The sequence below is a fragment of the Electrophorus electricus genome, chromosome 8 (genome assembly GCF_041902795.1).
Source record: "Electrophorus electricus isolate QZ-2024a chromosome 8, ASM4190279v1, whole genome shotgun sequence".
NCBI lineage: Eukaryota > Metazoa > Chordata > Actinopteri > Gymnotiformes > Gymnotidae > Electrophorus > Electrophorus electricus.
The window spans coordinates 13,808,466-13,833,542 of record NC_137504.1 but is presented as its reverse complement, the minus strand read 5'-3'; the positions used below and the strand labels follow the sequence as shown (position 1 = coordinate 13,833,542).

At 42.9% G+C, this 25,077-nt stretch overlaps 1 protein-coding gene across 1 annotated transcript in view; it reads right to left on the bottom strand.

Moving 5' to 3' along the window:
* Nucleotides 1–24,859, bottom strand: part of kctd16b (potassium channel tetramerization domain containing 16b) — a 38,074-nt gene extending 13,215 nt beyond the window's left edge. The window contains exon 1 of the mRNA XM_027023053.3: nt 23,086–24,859. Within this exon, the coding sequence (XP_026878854.2) occupies nt 23,086–23,929 (844 nt within the window). The 5' untranslated portion in view covers nt 23,930–24,859. The remainder of the gene's footprint in view (nt 1–23,085) is intronic.
* Between the last annotated feature and the right edge of the window lie 218 nt (nt 24,860–25,077).

The following is a 25,077-nucleotide window of genomic DNA, read 5'->3' as shown; positions in this document are numbered from 1 at the left end:
ATATTTTTTATGTAATCCTTCATCAATATTTCAGAGCTTAAACAGTGAAATTTGTGATTCCAGCATTCACTTGACAACACATCTATTATCCCCCTTTCCTCTGACAAAGCACAGTGTTCTCCGTCTCAAGAGCTGCTATGAGTTGGCACCTACAAGCATGTGTTTGTATGCCCTCTTAATTCTGTACTTTCAGCTCCCACGTTACCATATAGAAGAGCATGTCTGCCTATGTTCTGGCGCACAAGAGTATAAGTGCAGGAGTATATCAGGAATGGCAAGGAATGTCCTGATCAAATCACCCGAATGGGACATTGCATACCCTTGCAGAACGTTTGTGTATGGAAAATTCTGGGCTGTAAAGCAAAAGTGCTTTGGATGGGCGGATTTATGCTACGCCGGGGAATGAATGGGTCGGATTTACTGGTGCGTGACCAGCTCTCCTGCAGTTTTATGTCTTCCCATTTGCAAACACGAGAGGGTCGGCAAGGCTCATCAAATCCCCATTCAGATCCTCAGCACAGCTGACAGATGCTGCCACATCATAAAGGTGCCATATAGCTGGCGCAGAGATACTAATGGCTCCAGGCAGATGCCACTGTCTTAAGCAACACTGCAGTCGGAGAGCGCTTCCTAAGGCGCTGAAACCTTTCTGGTTTTCTGCCAGCTGCTGCACCTCAAACACTGACACTCTGGGGCACGTCGGCGCCACCTTGGCAGACTGGAATGGCCAAGAGATGGCCAGCAGCTTGAGATCTTTCATCTTTAGTAATTGGCAAATGATCACAGACATTGCCTGAAGGATGGGACAGAGAATCAATGATGTGCTGATGCTAACTAGTGTGTTATTTCAGCATGAGGAGGCTATTCCAGCGATAATCTTTAGTTGAGCTCTCCAGTCTGAAGCTGTGGATATTTGGCTAATTTGAAACATACCACCAGTTCTTTTGTTTGTTTGTTTGCATCTTATTTTTTCCTATCCTCCATTAGGTAGGAACGCAATTAGGAGTTTTTGATTTACAGTTCATCCAGGTATTGGCAAATGGACCCATTTGCCTTTGTTTTTATGAGGTAGTGCTTTAATTGTGGGTTTTAATGGAGTTTCTTGTAAGATCCAAATGAATGGAAAATCACATCAAGTGAGGAGCCAGACAGAAACCATTTAGTGAAGAATCTTGAAATAGCAATAGGGATGTCAGTGGCTGTTAATAATTTAATGACCACTGACATTGCTTTACTGCTAATGTTCTGGGGAGTGGAATGACTTCTTTCCCCCTTGTTAGCAACAGGAGAAGATGAAGGTGGACATCATGGTCTCAAGGCACTCAGTAAGATCACAGGGTTCTGGCTGAACCATGCTAACCATCCATCCTGGCCAGGTTTCATCTATTGACTTGTGGATCATTACTAGAATCATTCATGTCATCCCCAAATGACAATCCATAATTCCATAATGACAGCACATTCGGCAACACATTATGCGTGGCAGGGGGGCTATGGGAGGTTTGCTGTCCTAAAACGTCAAATCTGGGAATTTTAGGAGAGCCTAAAGAGCCAAGAGGAGCCAACAGCACAGGGTATCTCTTACGGATGCTCACCAGTCTAGTGTATTACAATTGTAAACCCACTTATCTGTTTAGGTTACTGAAGTGGTTTCAGTTCAAAGGTGCAATTTTATATGAAACCACTTCAGTAACCTAAATAATTAATGTCACTGCCTTAAGTGAGTTAAGCACATTACTGACTTAAGATTCACACCCAAAAAGTGGCACTAGTTCTTTTTTTTTGGAAAGTCTTCCTTGTTTACTCTAAGTCAAGAGTATATGAAGAATGGAATTTGCAGAAATAATAATAATAATAATAAAAGAAGAAGAAACAAAATAAATTAAAAATATGGAGTCTCTAAACTGCAGTATTTCTGTCACTGGGAAGGCCAGCTAAAAGGAGGGAAAGAAGTAGAAGCATGTGAGCAGGAATCCTCAGTGTCTCATCAGAACTAAAAGTCCTGCAACCAATGATGCAGAATCTAGAAGATAAAGCAGAAAGTATCTGGGTGTTGGAAGAATGAACAGTACTCAAAGGTGGAGCCAAACCATGCAAAGCCTTAAGAACCAGAAGAAGTCATTTATATTGTAAGGGAGACTGAGCAGGTAGCCAGTATAAGTATGCGACTCTGTGAGTTATGTGGTTCCATGTTTACAATCTATTCAAAGGTACCAGATGGGCCCACGCTCTAAGTTTAAAGTGCTGTCAAAGAACTTCAGAGCCATATTTATAACCCTGATGGTGTTTCCTTTGTAAGTTCCCCACTCTGTGTGCTGTGTATTATGAACAAATTCACTGACAGATTTCACCATTACACTTTCCTTCAGGGTGCTTACCTTCACACGTTACCTTTTGTTTGTCTGACTGCTCTCCTCATTAATGTGTCACTAATCTTAGATGAATGGTCTTCAGTACGAGTTTAAATAAATCACATTTCCCTTTTTGTGCTGAAGAATAAACTATCAGCAGTACATTTTTCATTCATAAATCAAAGCCCTAATTTATGTCAGGATTACTATTGGCTAAATGCTCACATTCAATACTGCAAATTTCATTAACTGATAAAATTAAACAATGCACATGAGGCATTTATGTGATTTATTTTCTGGAATTGAGTATTTTACTTATTTTTTATTATAGTGGAAAAATACAAATATGTGAGATATGTTTGATTAATTTCATTTACAGTTTTAAATTACATTTAGAAGCAATTTAATGTTACTCATTTTAAGAATTGCCATCTTTATCTTAGAATTACCTTTGAGAACTCAACTTATGACTGCTGATTCTTTTAAAAGCCTTCAAAAACCTTTTATGCAATATCACCATAAATGCACAACCAAATTTTGACAGAAAGCATGCTTGTGTTTACTTTGTATAAAGTAAAAATCCAGACATTTTCATTTCCCACAGAGATCTCCAATAATGCAGTTTAAATCTACTGGGTTCCTACTCCTCCTGCTCTACAAATTAAAAGAAGTTCCATGTAGCTTTGCCTTCCAGACCTCTAAGGCATTCTGTGTAGACTAAACTCCCAGCTTCTCTAAACCAAAATCCATGAGCATAAAAGCACATTACCATTTATTTTTAAACAGGGATTGCACATGCGACCTTGTTAATGACTAAGCTTTGCTAAATTACCTTTCAGTGTAAAGTGTTTACATCTCGAAACCATGTTTTTTCACTTGTCAAACTGGTCAAATGGTCATAACAAATGTCTGACTCCACAGGAGCAAGTGCATCAGATTTTGGGTTTAGCAGACATCAGACCAAGATATGTGGCTTGCTTTAACCAGACCCTCAGGCAGATAGACGAGGGCACAAATGTCGTTGTGACATTGACAGACAGGCTAGTAGTGTCTCGCAATCCCACACATGTGCTATCGGTACCTCGGATCGGATGTGCCAGATCTGTCTGAGGGGCATTTCAGAAATAACGGAGGAGAGAAAAGTGCAAATCCCCGGTGTTGTCAAGAGTCCTCTGCCCCTTCCCTGTGTGAACCTACTTCTAAACACACAGAACCAATGTAACTACATGAACAAAATATTAGGGGCTGTGATGTCCTAAATTCCACATTATACTACAGTTTTGGGTGTATTGTAAGTTCTTCTACCACATGCTGCTGAAAATGAATATCAACATGAAAATAAATATCAACACTCCACATATAGGAATGACCTTTGGTGTATGTGTGGCAGACACCCTGCACAGAAAAGGTCAGAATTATGGCTTTGTCGAGAACAAACCCCCTTAAAGAACCATTAACCATTTTGATATGTCCAACCATGATCACAACCATAAACACCACGAGCAGCCCACATCTTCCCATTTTCCACCTCCACACTCGGCCTGCTGCCACAGGCCAAGATGAGCTTGCTTCCCTCTTCTCAGTCTCTCTGGTCTGTTGTTTGATATTTATGATGCCCACCCAGGCCTGCCAGCTGTTCCTCATTTATCTGGACGTCCCACCTTTAGGGGAAAACTGGTCTTCCCTTGTTGCTTATAACAAAACATCAAGGATCCAAACTGAGTTTAGGTGCACCGTTTGGAGTCACTGTTTGAGGTTACTCTTACAGAACTCTGAAATAAAAGCAACAATGTTAAAAACATATACACATCTGCCCTGATCTCAGATCAGCTTCTCTGTCAAATCCTGATCCTAATCACTGTTCATAAAAGCTTGATTCACTAAGGAACTTAGTAACTAAGGAACTAAGCCTACGCATGCTAGCCTGTTCATTCCTTCAAAAATACTCAGTTTCTTGTTCTTGTTATATGGATGGTCCTGGCAAAAATACAAGGCTGTAGTTAATAATCACGGAAAAGAAGTATGCTAATAATACTAAAAGAAATATGCTAATAATAATAGTACATTAATAATAATCAAGGAAAATAAGTACGCTAAAGCCAACAATGGCAATCCTTCTATACTTTATGTTTTGGGGAGTTTTTAATTATAAACTGACACAGCTGCTGATAATGTCAATTTTAGAAAAGAACTCTTGCATCATACCAGCTATTAAGTAGTACAAACAATCGCATTATGAACACAAATTACCCAGCTCACATAGTTCACAATGCATGCAAGCAAGCATGTGATCGGTGGACAGTGAGTCAGTTGTTTTAGGGATTTATGACTGCGTCTCAGTGTCAGCTCCACAAAGAGAACCTCATCTTTATTGGCACTGATCGGTGAATAAATTGTGTCATCTTTTCATCCAGCTGATCATCTCCTACAATGTTTGATGGCTTTGACTTGTAATTGAGGACACTTGGTAAGGCCTGTGCCTGTATTAAATGACAAAGATCCTTGAGGATTAGGTGAAAACTGGCACTGCTGAAATTTTTTTTGACCTTTCCTGGAACATAGGCCATGTTTTGGAGGCATTTGTCAAAGAGATGGAGGAAACAAAGCTCGACATCACAGCGTTCGGAATGCAAGTGCTTCAGAAAAGACAGGACAGCTTTTCTGGATACCAGATGATGTGCCGACAGCCACCGGCACAAAGGCTATGACTGAAACAGACGTTATCACGCATTAACAAATGCTTTGTCCCCCCTAAAAAATATCTAACCATGAAGTTGAAGCCCACTAGCCTGTGTGAAAAGCTCTCCTTCACTGACCTAGAGCAGGTGCTGATGGCCTTCAAAATGATGGGAACTGTTAGTACAGGCTGTGACGAAGGCTGATGCAGCAACCACACCCTGTCTCAAACCCTGGTCTGACAGGAAACAAACCCGTGCGCAGAACATCAGACTGAAGAGCAGGCTCTATGGCACAGCCCTCAGAGCACCCACTACACATTCACCTTCACCTGAGTGACAGCCTGTGTCACACCAACTGCTCCATCAAGGAGTGACAGTGTCTGTCACATGGACCCATTCTGTAAATAGCTCTGTGTCAGGCAGAAGAAACAGAGAAAACAATCATGGTGGCTACAAAATCCTCAAACAGGAAGTGGATGGCATTTTTCCCTCCAGAATGAAGAAAAAATGTAACATTTACCTGATTGTGTTGTTTGTTTGTACTGTGCCAAGCTTGGATGCATTTGGGGATTTTTCATTAACAACTAATCAGACTTGAGGAATGGAATGTAGCACTTTAAATGCTGTGAACTCTGACTTGTAATGAAAGTATTTCTCTCTCTTGCCACACAGAAGAATAAAGCACTGTTAGACTAGCAGCTGCAAAACAAACAAACAAACAAACAACAACAACAACAACAACAAAACACTATTCATGGGCAAAGCCGTATTGGTGAGACCAGCTCCTAACTGAAAGTTCAGTGCATTCAGAGCCATAATTGTCCAAATTTTAGCTAAATCGACCTTCATATAAAGTGATAAACCACACTGCAGAATATGTGTAGGTTTACTATGTTTACATTTACGGCATTTATCAGACTCTTATCCAGAGCGACTTACAAAAGTGCTTTGTCATCTACTCATAGAATACATCCTAGCCAGTACAGCAGGTTAGAGTTCAAGACACCATTGAATTAGAATAAACTAAATACAGAGACCAGTGCTAAATACAGAGGCCAGTGCTGATACCTATAAGAAATGCAAAATGAGCACAAGTACAATATGGAACGATATGTGCAATACCAAACAATAAGTGCTAGAAGCATTCAGTTAATCATTGATAGTTCAATAGCTCCATAAGTATCTGCCTCTGTTTGTTTCCCTCCCTCCGAGCACGTGCTAGCGTCTCGGCGGCACGTCGCTACGCACCGGCGACAGCGCCAGACGCCGAGCGGCCCGACAGCGATGGCCACCCCGCCCGCTGGCGCGACATTAGGGAGAGACAGATGGAGGGGGCAGGCGGCGGCAAGGGACTGAGAGCGACGACAAACGAAGTCAAGGCGGCGGGGGAGGGGCGAGGCAGCCTGCGCCAAATGAGGCCGTGGCCGACCGCGTAATTGCCTCGATCAGAGCCATTACTCCAGCGCTCCAGCGCCGCTCTGCTCGCGGCTCGCCACTTCTCAAACTGCCTCGGAACGGCTTTGAATTTTAAATGAAACATTTGGCCGAGAAATTGGAAACGCAGAGGGAGGAAAGACAACAATGAAACAAAACGCTCTCGGTGTTGATGATGGGGTCCTTTTCTGCATTCAAGTAAATCCTTGGCACCATCCCATCCAGCACCCCCACCCCTAGCCCTACCGCCACCCCCAACCGCTCTGGACTTCTTGGAATGGGTGACGTCTCGGCGAGCCGCATTAGCTCCGCTGTGGGGCTCGCTGTTTGGCTCTGTTTACGCGCTTCCTGCAGCCGCCTCTGTAATTACGGCTGAGTGCTTCTGCGAGAGCTCGTTCATTACGAATGCAAAGGGCGTTTGGCTAGCGCCTTCATGTCGGCTGAGTGGAGAACCCTTGCAGAAAGTCTGCGATTGTTTTCACTCCACCCCTCCCTGTTTCAGCCAGAGTTACTGGACACGAGGCTTTAACAGAACGCTCTTAACCCACCACTGAAAATGTTGATTTATGTGTAGTGTATCTTCATGAGAATAAAAACTGAAAATGCTGTTACAGAGTACTGGAGAGTGTTTAAAGAACAGCTAGGGGAGTTATGGCTTGTATCTAACCTTTTGTACAAAGAACAGTCACATATCAAAAACATAACAACTAGGAAAGAGTAGCTTCACCAGACCAGGGCCGGGTTTCCGAAAAGTGTCATAAAACACAGATAATATTTAAATGGTAGTCCAAGTATTACACTGAACATTCTTTCTCTCATTTGCATAGAATTTGAGAAGTCTTCCATGTCTTATGCTTCAGTTCCTAAAGGTCTGCTACTGTGAAAATTAAACTGCTGCATAAAGTGCCAAAATATTTGGTACTTTGCACTTGACAGTCATAGCCATGTCTAGCAATCAGTGTTAAATATTAAGTGTTAAATATTAAATCCCTTGGATCTCTTGTTCATGCACATTTGAGCAATAAGGAAATAGTAACTCAAGGACTCAAAAGTTACCCTTGAGCAAGTATTTTCCCCAAATCCTTTGATTGCAAGGTCTGAGAAATCAATTCAGTGTTACAATGTGGCTGATCTTTCATGTTACAATGCTATCAGGGTAGCTACGAAATACGTCAAATTGGCTTGCTAATAACAGCTCATGTTTGCAAGTCCTGAGTAGCAAAAATACATTTTTTTGCACTGTGCAATGCAGAACATGCTAGCTAAAATATTGATAATTACAGTAATCCTAGTCATCATGGACATAATCAGAAACCTTCCACGTTCCACATAGACAGCAAGTTATAATAGAAGCCAACAAAGACACTACGTAGGGTTGATCAAAAATAATCATTCTTGGATGCGATCCTATCCATGTAATGGATGACTAATGAACAACAATCACTCTTCAAAGGCATCTAGGTGTTTATTGCTATCTTCACTGCTACTGCACATATGCACTGAGACACACACCCCACACACATGCATGTCAATCAGTCAGCAGAATTGCATCATCTAGGCCTGCCCAGTATGCAATCCAGCAAAAATAAACATATAAATAAATTATATAATAAACAAAAATAAAAATAAAAAGTCAATATAAAAATTCAGATTTTTTCATATAATGATTCATTCAGAATCATTATAAATAAGAAAGCATCCATTTCAAAGTCTCTAATAGTTAACACGAGCTTTTGGCAAACTAGGCCCAGAGAAAACTAAGAGGTACATCAAAGCTTCAAGCTGATGAGGAAGTAATCAGCACAGTGTTATAATACAGGCCACGGCCTCTACACATTTATACTCAATCATTACAAATAGCCCGAATTCACCCACCAACAAGAATATTGGTAGTGTTCATGGCAGCACCCCTCCTACGCTGGGATCTACTTTTAGCAAAGTCTCAGGAACACAACCGAGGAGAGGACACTAGCTCCACGTCGGCATTCAAAAATACTCTTGGCTATCAACCATCTATCAGGAGGATGTTCCAGTGAGAAGCTGAAAGATATTGCTACTGGGGACAAAGGGAGAGACAATGTCCTCTTCCCCAGACCTTGGAGTTCACATTGACAAAGTCATTAAGCCTGGTCAGAAATGCTTTCAACAGAGACATGCTTCGGACCTGACTGAGACCTGCTGGAGACCAGGATTTTTCCTCAAAGATACACACAAGAGCTCCTGTGTGCTAGTGACCGGAAATTTGCTATGAATAATATTGCCTGTCTCCAACAAGGAAGCAGGCCAGGGGTTGGAAGTGACAACCAACGGCCCCTCCTAAAAGAGATAAACCCACAAACAACACTCGTCCCTGCTTCTTTCCCTTCCACCTGGCCTCCGACAGACAAAAAGGATCCATCACAGAGTGGAGTGCGTTACGATCGATGGGAGGCACGTTTAGGAAAATGCAATGAGCGTGGCCTCCTCCAGAGCGCTAACAGTGGTCAGGCTGAAATTACTTTCTCTTTCTGGCCCAGGGCTGGGGGAAGGGGCTGCGAGTGGGAGCGGTTCGGAATGGTGCTGTCCCATGCCCGATTAAACACGACGCTGTTGGAGCGTCCCAGTGTGCTGCGTGTCGGGCCCAAACCCTGAACCCTGAAGCCCGCGCCGTAGCCGCGGAGCCGCATTAATGAGACGCCGTATCGCTGGGCGCGAGGCTTTCAGGCTCAGCGTGGGGGCAGGAGAGAGGGTGGGAGGGCGCAGACAGCCCTGATTCCATGTCGGTCGGATAGAGCAGAGTTAATGGGCAGGCGAATTATGTGCAGGAAGCCCTGACCTCCTAGTATTGGTCTGCGAATGCAATTACAGCCAAAACCAGGGCAGTACCAGCATGGCCAGCACAGCCTCCATCCCCATTCTCCCATTAAGCTAAAACCGAGTATGAATGTTCATGATGAAGCATTTCTCAGTACAGTGCACATTTGTTTTGATCATTTAATGGGGGAATGAATGTAGAAGTCAGGCACATAAAGGTTAATTCCATCTAAATGAATTCAGCTAATTTCACACTACCCTCTACCGCACTAAGCAAACAAAAAGAGGTTTATTTAGGTAAGACAACAATATCTCGCAGGCTTGCGAGCAATCTTGTAACAGGTACAGAAATCCGATCACCTATCAGAATCATATCGCCACACACAGCTCACCCTGCAGGGCTGTCTCGTGCAGACTGCAGAGCAGTGCGCAGACTTCTTCTGCCATCCCTGAACCTCTTGTCTCTGTAAACCGTAGTGATGGGCCTCTTTATTAACTGCCCCAGTGGCACTATAAGTCATTTGAAATGCGGCTGTGCACGCTCAGGTTTTGGTAGAGTACGGTTCCCACTGTTACAGTTTGTCTCGGAGCTTCCTGGGAGTGACTGATCAATCTCAGCGCAGAAGTGCCTGTGCATGAGGCTGGCGTCGCTTGATTGCTTTTCCTGAGTTCTCGGATGTGGTGTGAGAAGACTGAATCTGAATGTGTGTAGCTGAATTCGAGCAGCTGAAAATGAAAGGCAAATGGTATTCAAATTTTGCTTCATTAAATTCAATTGTAAAAGCTTTAATGTAACTACAAGATTACATAAGAGATATTGTTTAAATTCAGACTTTGGTTCTTTAGGTAAATAAGGGCCTTAATGAAACATGATTACAGCTAAAATTGCTGAATTATGAGACTAATATTTAAGCAACCCAAACACGAGGCCTTAAACAAACAATAAACTGGCATTTATGTATATTAAAGATAAACAGTAAACTGATGTTTACACGTTAGATAAACAGTAAACTGATGTTTACACATGCTCGATAACCAGTAAACTGACATTCTATAAAGTTAAAGTTGCTCCTTTATGGTGAAATTTGATTTGGTGAAACTACATTGGACTTAATTGAACTCCACAGATTTGATTGTTTTCGGACATCGGACTCAGCACATTCACTCTCAGGCACTATTGTTTTGTCGGTTCTCACTAAATCTAAACGGCAGACCCAAGCACCTTATCTCAGTAACTTCATTTCAAGGGCCAATTTAGCCAATAAGAGGTACTCCATGACGGATTGAGAGGCCAACTGAGTGTTGCACTGGCTCTTATTTGATTTGTGGACTGCACATCTACTTGCATAATTTGCCGTGGGCGGCACTGCCAGCCTAACAACCCCGGCCCCCACATCTCCATTCGCTGCCCCTCCCTTCTCGCTGGCCCCCTTCACTCCAGTCAGTAGCAGGATGAAAAGAGTGTTGTTTTTCCTTTAGGATCACATGCTTGTCATTAATCTCCTGCATACAGAGCTTAGGTCTCCATCATACTCCATTGGACCGCGTGCATCCAGCAGCCATAACAAGCCGCGCTGTAATTACCTCCCTGCGTGTGCCCGCAATCTATAACGATGCGCTTGCCCCACTCTCCCGACTCAGGTGTGAGCGGACGTGTGTGCAAATGACAAGATCACGATGAGGGCGGAAAGGAAGATAGCTCTGTCAAGTGCTAACTAAACCAACACTGAAGGTGATGACATGCATTATAAACTACATTTAAACTACACTACGAAGCCTAAGAAGACTTTACAAGAAATGTGGCATGATTGGTGTGCTTTATAGAAAGGACAACAACTGGGTTTTATATTGAGTACCTTGTTATATCACTTTGTATATACAAAAGGAAAAAAAACTGTGATTTGAGATTCATATTTATGTTTAGTCATATGGCAGGCATGACTAACAAACTTTTTTGCTTCTTTGTGTGTTTTGTTTTAAACTTGAGTCAAAAACAGAATTCCAGCATATGATGTGAAGTATATGAAGTATATCATTGTATTTTATTTTATTTTAATTTTCATATTCAGTGCTGCTATTAGTGCTGGTGACAACTCAATCCATAACTCACTATTTTTGCACAATAAGGCTGACTCAGTAGGAGCTGGTTCATTTTAAACTAAGCTGAGCAGCACTGTGAAGGCCAGCTAACCAGACTTGTTCCAAGAACTAAATGTCTTGGCAGTAGCAAAGATTGTCCTACTGATTACTGTAAAGAAAGTCTGGCTGTAGGCAACAAAATTAATGGGAATCCAGCAGTCTTATTCTACCACACAGGTAATGCACTAGCACTGTGCAGAAGAAAGCCCTGTAGGTGCCCCTCTCTGCCTCCAAGGCTGATAGACCTGTCCACCTTCCTCCCCCAGCACATTGCCTAATGAAGGGACACCTCCAACTGCCAAGCTATTCCGGGACATCTGATCATATTGGTATTGAATACGTTTGATCCTCAGGCCTAATAGCATAGGAGAGGAGAAGCCAAGACCTTGGCTGGATCGTGTTTTAGAGGTATTGATTCGTCAGCTGCTGACGAGATTATTTAATTATTCATTGCTCAAATTTTGGGAACTTTTTGGAGCAAATTCAGAAAGCTGCCAGAGTCCACCCAGCAAAGCCTAAAGCAAAGAAGGAGTGCTCCGAAGCACTGTGAAGAACAGCGCAAACTTTTGCAATGTGTAAGCAACAAACTTGAAGTATACAGAAAGTAACTCCAGCATCAACATAACCAGCACTGTCTGTCGTTTGATTGGACATGATGCATGTTGGTTTCAGCTGAGCATTTTACTGGAATTAATTAAAACCGGGTCATTTGTATTGGGCATCAAGTATTCACTGTTCAAAAGGGAACTGCATTTTATATTGTCAAAGCAGATATCAGATGTCCTCTCATTCACATATTTTCTTTTTTAATATCCATACTCTGATGGCTTTAGGGGGCTGGCAGAAGAGGGTTATTGTTAAAAGGTTTCATGCCAGTGATGGAGGGCCAGTCAATGAGTGAGAGCTTACTAGACTAGCATTTTAGTTGTGTGAGCCCAGGAAGCCATGTTATGGCAGTTCGGTTTCCCTGGGCAATGCGACTCTTGTTGCTGTAATGGACTCTGTGGTCCACCCAGTAACGTGCTTCTCGTGTGAGGTGCAGATGATATTCTCTACACCATCACTCCCCCAGTTTTCATTATAACAGAGAGTCAGTTTACTTGGTTGGCATGGCTACGATAACAGACCTTAACCCATATGAAGGTCACGTTCAGGCAAGGTATGTGCCACCAAGATGAAGAAAGAGGAAAAGGAAAATGAAACAAGAAATGCTCTCAGAAGACTTAACCCTCAGTTGCTCAAGTTGTACTCAGTCATAATTGTAAGTCGCTTTGGATAAAAGCGTCAGCTAAATTCCATAAATGTATAAATGTAAGAGGCTTCGCACATCCTCCAGTCCAGAGGGGCAGCTCTTCAAAGAGCAAAGGACTGGAAAACTGCAGGGACGCCTCACCTTTCTGCTGGTGCAGAGGGGATCACAGAGAAGCTAATTCAGTTAGCGCCGCCGCCTCGCAATCGGCGCACCAGAGGCCATGAATACTCCTGTGTGGCCAATCAGCTGTGGCAACGGGGCCATGAGTTGGTGCCACGTGACTCATTCCTGCCTCTGAGGCTCTGAAACCTGGCCCAGCTTTGAAGTAGTGGTGTTCAGTGGGAAAAAAAATGTTATATTTTTTTTTTATTTGGATGTCTCAGAAGTCTTCAGACATGATTAGGCCAAGCAAAATATTTGAAGCAGAGAGGCAAACTTCCCTAATGGCTTGTGGGTGGTTGAGGAGCAAAGAGAAGACGAGGAATTGATCTCTTTGCCATTAGAGTCTCTGCAAAGAGATATTTGAGAGCATGCCATGCATGCCTTGTTGGTGCATTTGGTGGTAGCCAAGCTATGATAAAGCCTTGTTTAGGAAATTAATTAATTTTGCAGTGGTACTAGAACTAAAAGCATAATGTGGCACATTTTTGGCTGAGGTAATTGGCACACTCCAAATTATTGGTGCGGAACCTTTTGATGTGTTTTTGCTTTTATAAATCTTGGTCAATTTCACTGCATCAGTCACATGAATTTCACACAGTCTTACATCTTATATTTGTTCCCTTTTACATGAGAAATGTTTAGTATTTCCTGCAGTAAGATCGTCAGACTGGTGAAACCCATTAAAGCTTTTGACTGAGACTGGACAGAGCTAGAGCTTTGAGGGCTTTTACATCTGAAAATGTATAAGCAGCAAAAGTTCCTGAAGGAACTCAGCACTGACGTTTGCAACTGATTTGAGAGGTCGGGTCCACTGAGCCTGTACTGCTGCTCTCCAGTTCGCTTTCATCCACGTCCTTCTGCTAAGTGAAGACAATTCAGACAGAAAACAACAGATGCTAAAAGGTAACCCTTGGAATATTCAGCAAGTTCCACTAAACGTACTGAATGGAGAAGGGGGCCTGCACACAAACGGGCTCCTACGCTCTGCTTAAGCCTATAGACCCATGAAATCTTGGAAAGAAATCTTAATGAAGTGTGCTAGGCAGACCTGCAATTAAATATTGTCAATGTCCATAGGCTAAGATTATATGGATTTTGGACCCGTGACGGGAGCAGAACATTGCAATAAAAGCGAGCTTTTAACAGACAACGGGGCAAGTGTGTTTTGTCTATGATAGAGTGTTTTAGGAGCTTTGTTTCATGGAGCTAAGGAGATATTATGAAGAATATCATCTTATATTTTAAGTTGACGAAAGAACCTGCAAGGAAAACAGACTACTGTGCTTGTCATTACCAAGAGGCCTGGTCCAGCTGATGATGGGAGCTCACCTTTTGTCACTGTACCTGAGAGTGTTGCATATGCCCATGAAAGAAAGGCCTAAATGCGAAAGAATAATGGCCCCTACATTTTAAGAACAGCTTTTCATCACACTAATAAAATCTGAAGAGCAATCAATGTGCTAATTACCAAAAGCAGGGACCACCAGGGCTACCTTAGTGATTTTTCTGCAGAGGACTAAAGCAGTTACTAAAGCTGTATTCTTTTCCCCCAGAGGAACATCGAAGCATTCGGTCAGTGCCTTTGGCAAACAGTTTTTTAAATATGATTTTTTTTTTTTTCAAATATAATTTCATATACTAAAGATTTTTCTATATTTTTTCATATACTATCATTTTTTTCTATAATAAGCAAAGTAATTTTTATATAAAGCTGTTAGAGATAAATGGCTTTCTGAGTGATAGCTTATGTTGTGGCAGCTGTTAGATATGGATGATATTAAGTCACTGCACTGCAGGGATGTTTTTAAGGGCTGGTGAAACAGCTTTCTTGGCCTTGATTATGACATAATGGATGAAGTTTTCTTCCTTATCATGCAGTAGATCAAGTGTAAATTGTGGCTTAACATTTGTCATTTGAGGAATACAAGCTGAAGTGGCAGTTCAAACAAAACTGGAGAAATCGCACACAGTTCATAGAGCAGCATGGATGAATCAGCAGTGGAGAACTGGCAGAAGAACCCAGGCCATCCAATGGGACATGAGTTTGCATTACATCACCGTGACTGGCTTGTGAATCTACTACTGAGCATGGGGTTGCAAATTTCAAGCAAACACAGTCCCGATCCTGGGAAATAATTAAGACGCCAAAGTAAATTAAACTCAAGACATATTTAATGGCCCTGAACTTAATTGCGGTTTGTTAAATTGCCGCTGCTTAACACTGGGTTCATTTAATGTCTGTTACATCGTGTTGGTCATGGCTTATGACCAGTAACAAACTCCAGCGAGAAATATGAGAGCAACAAATTGCATACATAGAGCAAAAGAGTCAAGAGAAAAAAAAGGCAATATCCATTTTCTTCAGTCTGGTCGTCCAAGGTCACGTTAAGAATGCCTTTTGCCTCTTCGCCTCAAAGCCGTACTCATTTCAAGCACTCTGTCTGTTTAAGTGGTGTCATGCAGTTGACTTAGACACATGGGCTGGTAGCGACGTTTCTCACAATGACACCTTTCATGCCACCTGATTTTCCCTTCAAAAGTATCAGCTACGTAGTCCTGATTTTTATGCCTCAATCTTTCCCAAGGTAGCATTCTTTCAGAAGTGTTTTGAAAAGTAGCACGTTACATGCGTGAAAACTGCAAGACGACTGTCAGATGAGGCCACAGCTCTGATGTGTTCATCTGGGGGTTTTTTTTACATTCATTCATTTTTTAGATTTAACGAAAACCTCTGAAGGTATTGCTTTTTGCATCTACAGACCTACAAACCCCCTAGAGGGAATTATATGTTCAGACTTCGGGATTTCAACAGGGATTCCTTCGGATTAGAAATCCCTGTAACAGATCAATAAAATATGATCCCTTGCCTGAAACCGGGTGGAAAATAAGCATAAGGAGAACTCAGGGGAAGGGATTTATCTCTCCCTTGTGGTGCTTAGTTCGCTGAATATTCTAAAATGGTTTCCGTGTATCCGAGGTCCCACTGGGCTTGTTGGGGCAAATTGCCAAGCAGTCCCCTAAAATGACCAGGGGCTTTCAGGGGATCATTTTGACTGTAAAGACGGCCAGCCAGGTGGTGAGCCAAGGAGAAACATGAACTGACAATGCCGGATGACAGTGTGATTAAAAAAGACCTCATCCAGCATATCTTTTTTTTTTTTTTTTTTAAAGGTTTTGAATATTCCAATGAAATTAAATTAACAAAGCAAAAAAAAAAGGTTTGGAATATAAAAATGACATGAAATAAATCTTGCCCGTTGTCTCCAGACAGTAGAAGATTTTTTTCTTTAATTCAAAGCTAACTGCCCGTTCACACAACAGCTGAACAGCTCCGCTCTAGCGTAAAACACAGACGGCATAGCAACCATCCAAAGCCCATAGTATCTTTCCAAGGTGAAATGAATTTTATTCAGTGCAACTTAGTTCATCTCTGATGAGCTACTAACCATCACTGAACTGTATTGGCAGCTTTTACACAATGGCAAAGTCAAATTTCAAGTATGCCCTTGAGTCCCTTTTTTGAGTTTAGTTTTTTTTTCTACTTGAGTGATGGGTCACTCCCTCCACTCTGTGTTGAAAAGTATATTTAGGAGTTCAGTACATTACCCAGCTATTTTGTGCTTCACTGTAAATTAACATCAGCCATATGAACTGATGCAAATTAGTTCATTTCTTCTCACCCGACAGCACATGTTACAAAAAGTCCATCGGTCTCATTTGTTGAGCTGTGCTTCGACTGAGGTGTCAAATACTTGGTGTCGAACAACAAATAGTTGGGTCCTGTGACTAAAACATGAGCCACTAAATGAAATGGAAATCTGAGTTTCTGTGTGGGTGTAAGAGAGAAAGACACAGAGCAGCTGACAGCAAGCCAGACAAAGTGAGAGTCTCAGAGATGCTCCTAGATGGAGGCCAACAAGCCTACAGTGCAGTGCACAAACCCTGCACGCGAATTTCAATTAGCAGCCCGCTGCTCGTGAGAGCTCATTCCTAGGGACCTGGCATTGCACTGCCATTAGCAGCTCCGCCTCACACGCTTGCGGGCAGCCTGTTCCAACCCAGCCCATGGGGGGTGGTGGAGGGGTACAGCAGGAAGGTGACAAACCAAGTCATTTTCTGTCAGCCACCGACTGGCTGCTTCTGGATGCCGTGAACTCACTCACCCCGGGAAGGTTGGCAGAGAGTCAAAAAGAATCGAGTGTTTGCTCAGTGAGTATGGCCTACTGGGTCATATTAAGCAACAAAATTGTGCTGAAGACAAAAAAAAAAAAACCTGCTTTTTTAAAAAGCTTTTTGGCAGCCACGACAACATGAAGAGAGGCCTGTGGCGAGGCGAGGCTGGGTACCCCCGGGGACAGCTTCTCATGGTGGTCTCCGGCATGGTCCTTCCATGTAGTAAATCGACTAAGGAAGGAGACTGGCTCAAGTTCCTACGGCGCCTGTGACCTTTCTGGCTGTTAGGCAGGCCACGCCCCAGATGTCCTCTAGGCTGGTGCTTACAGGGACTGCTTTGGAAGATGCTCATGGAGCGGCAAGAAGTGGCAGAGAGGGAACTGGGAAAAGTAGAGAGGGGCTCCCAATGCATTTTTTTTTTCCATGGGGCCATCACCTTTGGTAACGCATCTGACTCACACTGATTGTACTCTCCTTCAGAGTGCTGTAATACTAAGGTTGACAAATTCTGCTTCATGTAAATGAATTACCATGTAACTACATTTTTGCAGTGGTCAGAATAGTTGGAGAAGTTCTGTGAGTGGGAAATATGTTTGGGAATGTGGCTGAAGGGAACAATCCAATCAAAGAGTTCTTAAACAGGTACATGCCAGGTCATGATGCCATTAAAGAATGTCTAATGACCAGCAAGTTCGCTCTTTTATAACAACTACTTGCTTTTTTTCAACACAACTCTGACACTATTTCTGCATTACACAATATGCTATTATGCAGCAAGGTTTTATTTTGGTCTATCATAGATGAAGAATTAAGGAATAATCTGAGTGGTCCTATGGGCTCTGGAGGTCCACGACTGCATGCGAACTCTAGCGTAACACTGCAATCACTCTGAGCCACTCGTGTGCAGTCGCCCACCAGTTCCATGGATGTAATGCAGGGATATAATAAAGCACCCAGCCACCGAGCTCAGCGAGCTCGTTCCAGCGCAATGCAGCTCAGGTGAAAATCAATGGACTTGCTTCTCACCTGCTGAGAAGGGGCGGGGGTTGCTGGTCGTGGTCATCTTTTATTTTCAATACATTTAGCACTCCTGTAAAAAAAAGACAAGAAAAAAAAAAGCAACACAGAGCTTTTCTACAGCCTGGCCCCTCATTTAGGCCACGTTTCTATGTGAGTCGTGCTTGAGCCACGACTGATCTTCAACGCGCACAGCTGTAAGCGCTCCATTCTGATTTCACGAGCTGGAGAAAGCAATTTGGCTCCGCGGAGCAGTTCAAAGAGAAACAGAATCACACCATCATGGCTGTGAGGGTGGAAAGCATCTCTGTTCGAAAGGAGGCTCAGCGAGGACAGTAGCATCATCAGAATATTACAGGGCAGTTCAATTAAATGATCTGAAATCGCTTACCAAATCTAAAATGTTTTGTAAATGTTCCAATGTAAAGAATGGGAAGTGTAGTCTTTAATGTGGGATGGGGTGAAAACGAGGTGGGGGCGGTAGTGATTTCACCTCTTTCAACTCATTCACCTCTGATATTTATGCTAAGTAGTGAGGTCTGAGATCAAGTCAACCAGCATGTCTAATTTAAAACAGCCATGACGTTATTTTGAATGCAGCCCCATGTTCGTGAGTCAGACAGGCTGCTCTAAATGCTAACATTCCCAGCACATCAACAAGGAAAGCCAAATGATTAAAGAGGAGCTGAGGCGCCTCGATGTCAGGCCGGAACTTTTACTTAATTGGCTAAAATGAGATTTGGGAGTGATGGATTTTGATCATCATCAGCCCTGTTTGCAATGACACGCAGCCTCCCGCAAACCTCTAAGCATATTAACATTGCAGACCTCCACTAAGAGTGTGGGAACAGGCGGACCACACAATTACCCTCTGCCTCCGAGGCATACCAATCAGCGCTAACGTTTGCACAGTTAACTGGCCTTGGTGGCCTAACGGGTAGAAGTGACAGTCTGTTTTCTTAATGTGTGCAAATTTCACGGTTTTATAGCTCTGGCTATGGCATGGTGGCCGGACCGCTATTCAACCACCTTACAGGCCTTTTGAACTTGACTGTTGCTTTGCTGTCACTTTAGTAATGGTCAGGTGTCAAAAACGTCTTGGTAAAATGGGACTTGGGAAGGTAACATGCACATGACAAGCCCAACACGGGCATCAGCTCTGTTTACTTGCTGACAAAATGAGAATGAATGAGGTTAGGAGAGCAAGGCAAATTTGTGAAATATGTCTTTAAACCTAATTCTAGGACCCTTCCATTTATATGCATAAATTGTAAACATTTATAAAGCAGTGTATCCACACTTTAAAGATACAATATCTTCTTCCCAGGACAATTGTTGCTCCTTATCCTTTACTTTGATGTATTTTGGTTCTTTTGGTTAATATCACCTCTGCCTGTAGCCATACTTCTACTGAGCACATTCTGTATGACTTTGGCATACGCAGAGTGTTTCCAGGCACAACGATGCCGGAGAAGAGCCTTCCGTGAACCTGAATGACTCCTCCTAGCACACAGCAGCTCCTGTTCATGTGATCTATGGCTCAAACTCTTTCTTCTTGGAGACTAGCTCATTTTAGAAGCATTGTATTGCGCATCATCGCCCTCATAAGTCAATAACAATAACACTAGGTGCATGCTGCAAATCTTTTTCTAAGAGAGTTTAGGCAGTTAGGGTCTTTCATTTACACAAATCTAAAGTGCTTAGCTTCAGAATCCCACTGGCTGTGATCAGGTAAGAATGATTCAATATGTTTATACAGAAACAAACAGGGGTAGTTGATCTCTTAAAATTAAGTTTGTTTTTTTTTCTATGCTTGCTGCTGCTATCAGAATGACACAGTTTAGTCCAAATATTGATTCTATTAAGTACTGATGCTGGCAATCAGCTGCTGATTTGAAAGCAGTTTTTTAGTCATCACAGTGGAATATGAATCTGAGCACTTGCTTCTCAGTCACATTAGTCACATATCCATCATCTTAACCTACAACCAACTAGCTAGGAGTCCTCTGCCTGCTACACATGAATATAGTATTTATAGGAAGGAACAGTTCTGGAATTGAAGAACTCTGAATAACAGAAGCTTTGTCGTGTTTTAAACTTTCCAGAAGACAAGAAATGTTGACAGAGCCAGGAGGCGGTTCAGGCCAACCTTCCTATTTCTTGAAAATGATTATTCATGGTAGGCTCAGTGTTAGCCTAGTAAATGATAAATTGTTATTTATAGCCAAGTCTGAATCTTGAAATGTAGTCAAAGTTTGAAGCCTGAAAATCATTCATAGTTATGTTTCAGGAGTGACATTTCTATAACAGTAACACAGTTCTCTTTATGAAAGCTCCAACTCCAGGTGCCTTGAGATGTAGCCTTGATCTTTGGATCACACTTTTGTGGGCAATAACTCTGTCAATTTATTTTCTTTAAACATATCTTGTCATGATATTTTTGGTTCTCCACTGTGCCTCAGCCCCCCTGCTGCTGCTTTACCTCCTTTTCTTTTTATTTTGTGTTCGAATTCTTTCCCCCTGTCTCCTACACTCTAATGCAAAATCCACACATATACCAGCGTCACTGTATAAAACATGCCACTGTCCAGTTAAACATGTCCATGCTGAGATGGAAATAACTGTAGTCACCCATTGCACTTTAGCAACAGTTTGTCCACCTTTGTCTGTGTTCCGACAAGCATAACATCAGATCCTGATTATCTTATCCATGCGTCATCTTTAATGGTGCGTTTAATAGTAAGCTATCAATTTCAGGCGTCAAACTGCCATCTCTCGCCAGACGGACCAGGTTTAACTCCACCCTCTCTGCTCATACCATGTGTCAGGAGATATAAATGAGTGCACGTGTGAAAGGCTCTGACTGCACGAGAGCCATATCACCAGGCACGCATGTATTCGTTGAACAGGACAGCCAACCCCAAAATGAAGACGATGATACCAAGAAAATGAGTACACCTCTGCCACACCTCCCCATACCTAAATGTTGTATAGTGTGCCATTAGCACTGTATCTGAACCTGAAATCCTTTCTCTCAGTCTCTCTCTCTCTCTCTCTCTCTCTCTCTCTCTCTCAGTTTCTCTCTCTCCTTCGTCTTCCTCTGCCTCTAGTGCATGTGAATAATGCAGATGCTGGAGTTAGTGGCAGGTCCCTGATGGGCTGAACTGGGGAGCAGCTGCCCCCTAACAAGAGGAGTGTCAGAGTTGTCATGACTTATCCCCTGCTGGGCACATTTGTTTAAACAGGACCCCACTGTGCCATCCATCCAGGCCTTTTTTTTATTATTTACCCACCCACCCCCTGCCACATTCTGTTTGCTTAGCACTGTTCCTGTGGCCAGTCACAATGTGTTAGGACCAGGAGAAAAATGCATTAGAACATCTGAAATATGCATTTCTTATATATTATGTGGTTTGGGTTTTCATGGATTTGCATGATGCCATTCGACAGGCATGCTGGGTGGAAGAGTGTTCATTACAACATGTGGATAATGTGAGAGCTATAGGGTCAAGAGTGTGTCTCCTGTTTCCTGAACTGATCCTGACACCAGGGCTGGGGAGGAGGAGAGATGGACAGGATCATTTCCAGTGGGACAGGAAAAGGTCACTCCGGTTTGGAAACAGCCAATGACGCGCTCGAAGGCAGTTGCGGCAGACGAGGTGGCAAGTCCTCGTCCTGTCATGGCCTATGATTGATGGTCAGTCACTCCAATCATGTGACAAGTTGGTGAATAAATTTGCCCCAGTGTGGAAGGCAACCCGGGCCAGGCTGGGCCATGTGTGCCCTGCCAGGGGTGGAGACGGGAGCGGTCTGCAGGAGGACTCTTGGGAGAGCGAGGCGAGGTAGCATGCTGACTCCAGCAACTTTGACACTGCTGCAGCAAACTTCACTTGTTTCTGACTACGGATGGAACTTGCATGCTTTAATGTGCCATAATTAACAAAATATTGTTAAAATTCTTATATGTTATCAATAATGATCAGCGCGGTCTCTACAATGGTGCGGTCTGTTTGTATTATTAGGGTAGGGCTCAGTTCGCATAGTGCTTTTGAACAGTTTTTATGGACATGGAAGTATGGTGCAACTTCTTGGGGCATATGCAGGTGAGTTGTGCAGTGCATTAGTACAATCTGCATAATATTTAGGTGTGTGAAAAGATGCTTTTGATCAATAAGCTGATCCAAGCAGAGCAAAATTATTTATTGCTGCAGTGTTCAACAAACATTGATTTAGAACAATTTAAACATATATGCAAAAAAATATATAAGCTACATTCAGATAGCGGATATGCTAGAATATAAAGAGTTGTGAACGTGATTTATGTTGCATATGCTTTTCCAGTATAAGACAATAAATTGTAAAACGTCTGCCGGACGGTCATTGTCATATAAAACGCAAACCTCTGGAGAACAACAGCTGTCATTTCTTTAACGGTCCCGGGCCCATTATGAGCTTCCTTCATTTTGCCTCGTGGCAGGGCCACGGCGTACCCAACAGCGCATTGGCTACTCAAGGCGCGGAGTGGGGGCGGTGTTTTGCTGTACCATAAAATATTATGAGAGCCATTACAAAAACCATCATTCTTTGCCACTTCACCGAGATGGCTGACTGAGATAAAGAGGAGGAGGAAGGCTTCTTTCAGATCGAGTTTCACTTTGCAGGTGAAAGTCTTACGTAAATGATTTTCAGTGAGTGTACTGAAACAATGCTTGGATTACTTCTCTCTTTACATAATACAGTTATGAAACACTGGCGTGACAGCGTCTGTGCTGTCATATGCTTTGTTTCAAAGGACATGGAAAACTCACTCTGGAAGCTGTTAAATGTTATCTTTATCGCTATTGTCCACATAAGACATCGTTCTGTTCGTGTCACAAATGGAGAAAGCCGTGTTTAACGTGTGTTGCAAATCTGCACCTGGGCCACGAGATGCATTACAAACCAAGCGTGCCTTCTAGCGGTGACTCCGCATACCTCAGGATTGAGGACACGAAGTTTTCTGTTAGACTTGATTATTATTCACTAAACCGTACCTCAGTGACTTAAATAATACAAACTCGAAAGGGACACCATCTTAATAACTTACGGTAAAAGACGTATTCTGTGTAACTCGACCATATCTTGTCTTCAGTGTGCTGGTTAACAAAGGAGGCCGTCACCGACGAGTTACAAGCAACCATCTGGAATCCACACTCAGAGAGCATGTCAAAAGATCTCTCCAGGTGTTTGAACTTCAGGTAAAAGCGAGACGTGTACCTATCAGGTGTCCTATCCGGGTCTCTACTCTCGTTTAAGGTCTCACCAAAAACTTCTTTCGCCAGTGCAATCCTTCCACATATCATAATCCTCGGCACTCGTCTGAATTTGGCATCGGTTTGACTCTCTCTGCCCATAGTGCATGAGCCTCGGTATCCCACGGTGATAAACCCGCTTTTTCTGTCAGCGGGGACAAGTGAGGATGGAGGGCACGGTCGCTGGTCGCTTCCTTGTGACCCATCCTCGTAATCGCTGTGAAAGTATTCTTCTGGACTGTGCTTCAAATCTTCGGGTGTTAATACTTTGACTAAATCGGGCAACTGGAAGTATTCCGCCTCTTTCTTAAGTCGGCCCTTCTCAGGAAAATGATCCGGGAGGACAACTTGCTTGTCTCTGAGGTAGTCCAAGACATATCTGAACAAAAACCCATCACGATCGATAAAATAACGTCCCTTGGGGTCTCTGGCAAGATCGTTGGATGCATTGTTTTTAGGTGAGAATATTTTTCCGAGAAGGGAACTAGGGTTGCTAATTAGCGTGGCATGGCGAGTATAGTACACCTGTCCCCCGACATTTAGCTCAATAACGTCTGGAAAACTGTTCTGAATGGATCCCTGATCTTTGGTTGCAGGCTGAGTCCTACAGTTCCCACTCAAAGCCATCGTTTCAGTCATGGGTGCCCACAAGGAGAACCACCTATCTATTACAGAAACGCAGTAGGAGCTAAGAAAAAGTTTTCTCTTCCGCCTTCCAACACACAATATTTCGATAGTAATGCTTTAACAACCCAGTATTTAATGTATTGGTTAATATACAGCAGTTCCCACTGAATTTGAAACAAACCATTAGCTGACCTACCCCCTGGAGTGACGAGTTTTGAGGAAAATACCGGTCCTCACGCGGAGATTTAAAAAACGGAGAGGGCCAAGAAATATCCAGATATATCCGAGGACGGAGAGAGAAACTAAATGGGTACGGGAGTTACACCTCGAAAGCGAACATCATCGTCTATCCTCCGGACAAGGAGCACCAGCGGAAGGTTAGATTTCATGAATTCCTGTCCAGTTGCTCCCTCCGTACGATACAGAAATTACGTCTGCATAAAAAGGCAGCTTTCCCTCACTTTGTAACGTGGTCAAAAACAGTGTCTTGAAGACAGAAAGGCAAAACAACATTTGTGCTGTAGGTCCAGGATAAAAAGTCCCCTAACAACTTCTGAAGTTGAAACCGCCGACGTGTATCCGACTTTAGTCGAATAAATGAAATGCCAATTGAAAACCAAATGTTCAGATGTTTCAAGGTAGAAGATAGTCCAGCATGTAACTTCAAAGACTCGCACCGTCTTATTAGTCAGGGACCTTCAACGTCGCCTTACTCTGTGCGAAACGATGCGTTGAATGTGTATGTACAACGATCTGCATAATTCCCAGTTTTCCATTACGTTTTTTCCTTTCTCAAAGAGGCGCAGATTGGGTCCGATGCGCGCGCCCAGAGTTGAACAGCAAGGAAGAAGCTCGAAACTGCGCATCGAGTCCCTTCCCGATCAGGGTGGTGCCGCGAAAAAAAATGCCTCAGCTGATGTTGCCTCGGCGGTTCAGGGAGAAAAAAACCATAATGGCTTATAAAGAATTACATCATCTTAAAGGAGTATGCTTGTGAATGGGCACATTCTGTATTTTTTCACGCGCGGATCTGGAGCGCTACTGTTCTTTACTGCACCTAACGACATTTGACTTTTTTTTTTTCTTTTGTAATTCTGCTTTAGAGTTCTACCTTGTCCGTACCGCGGTGGACTTTTCACCCGATTCGTTGATTAGCCGCT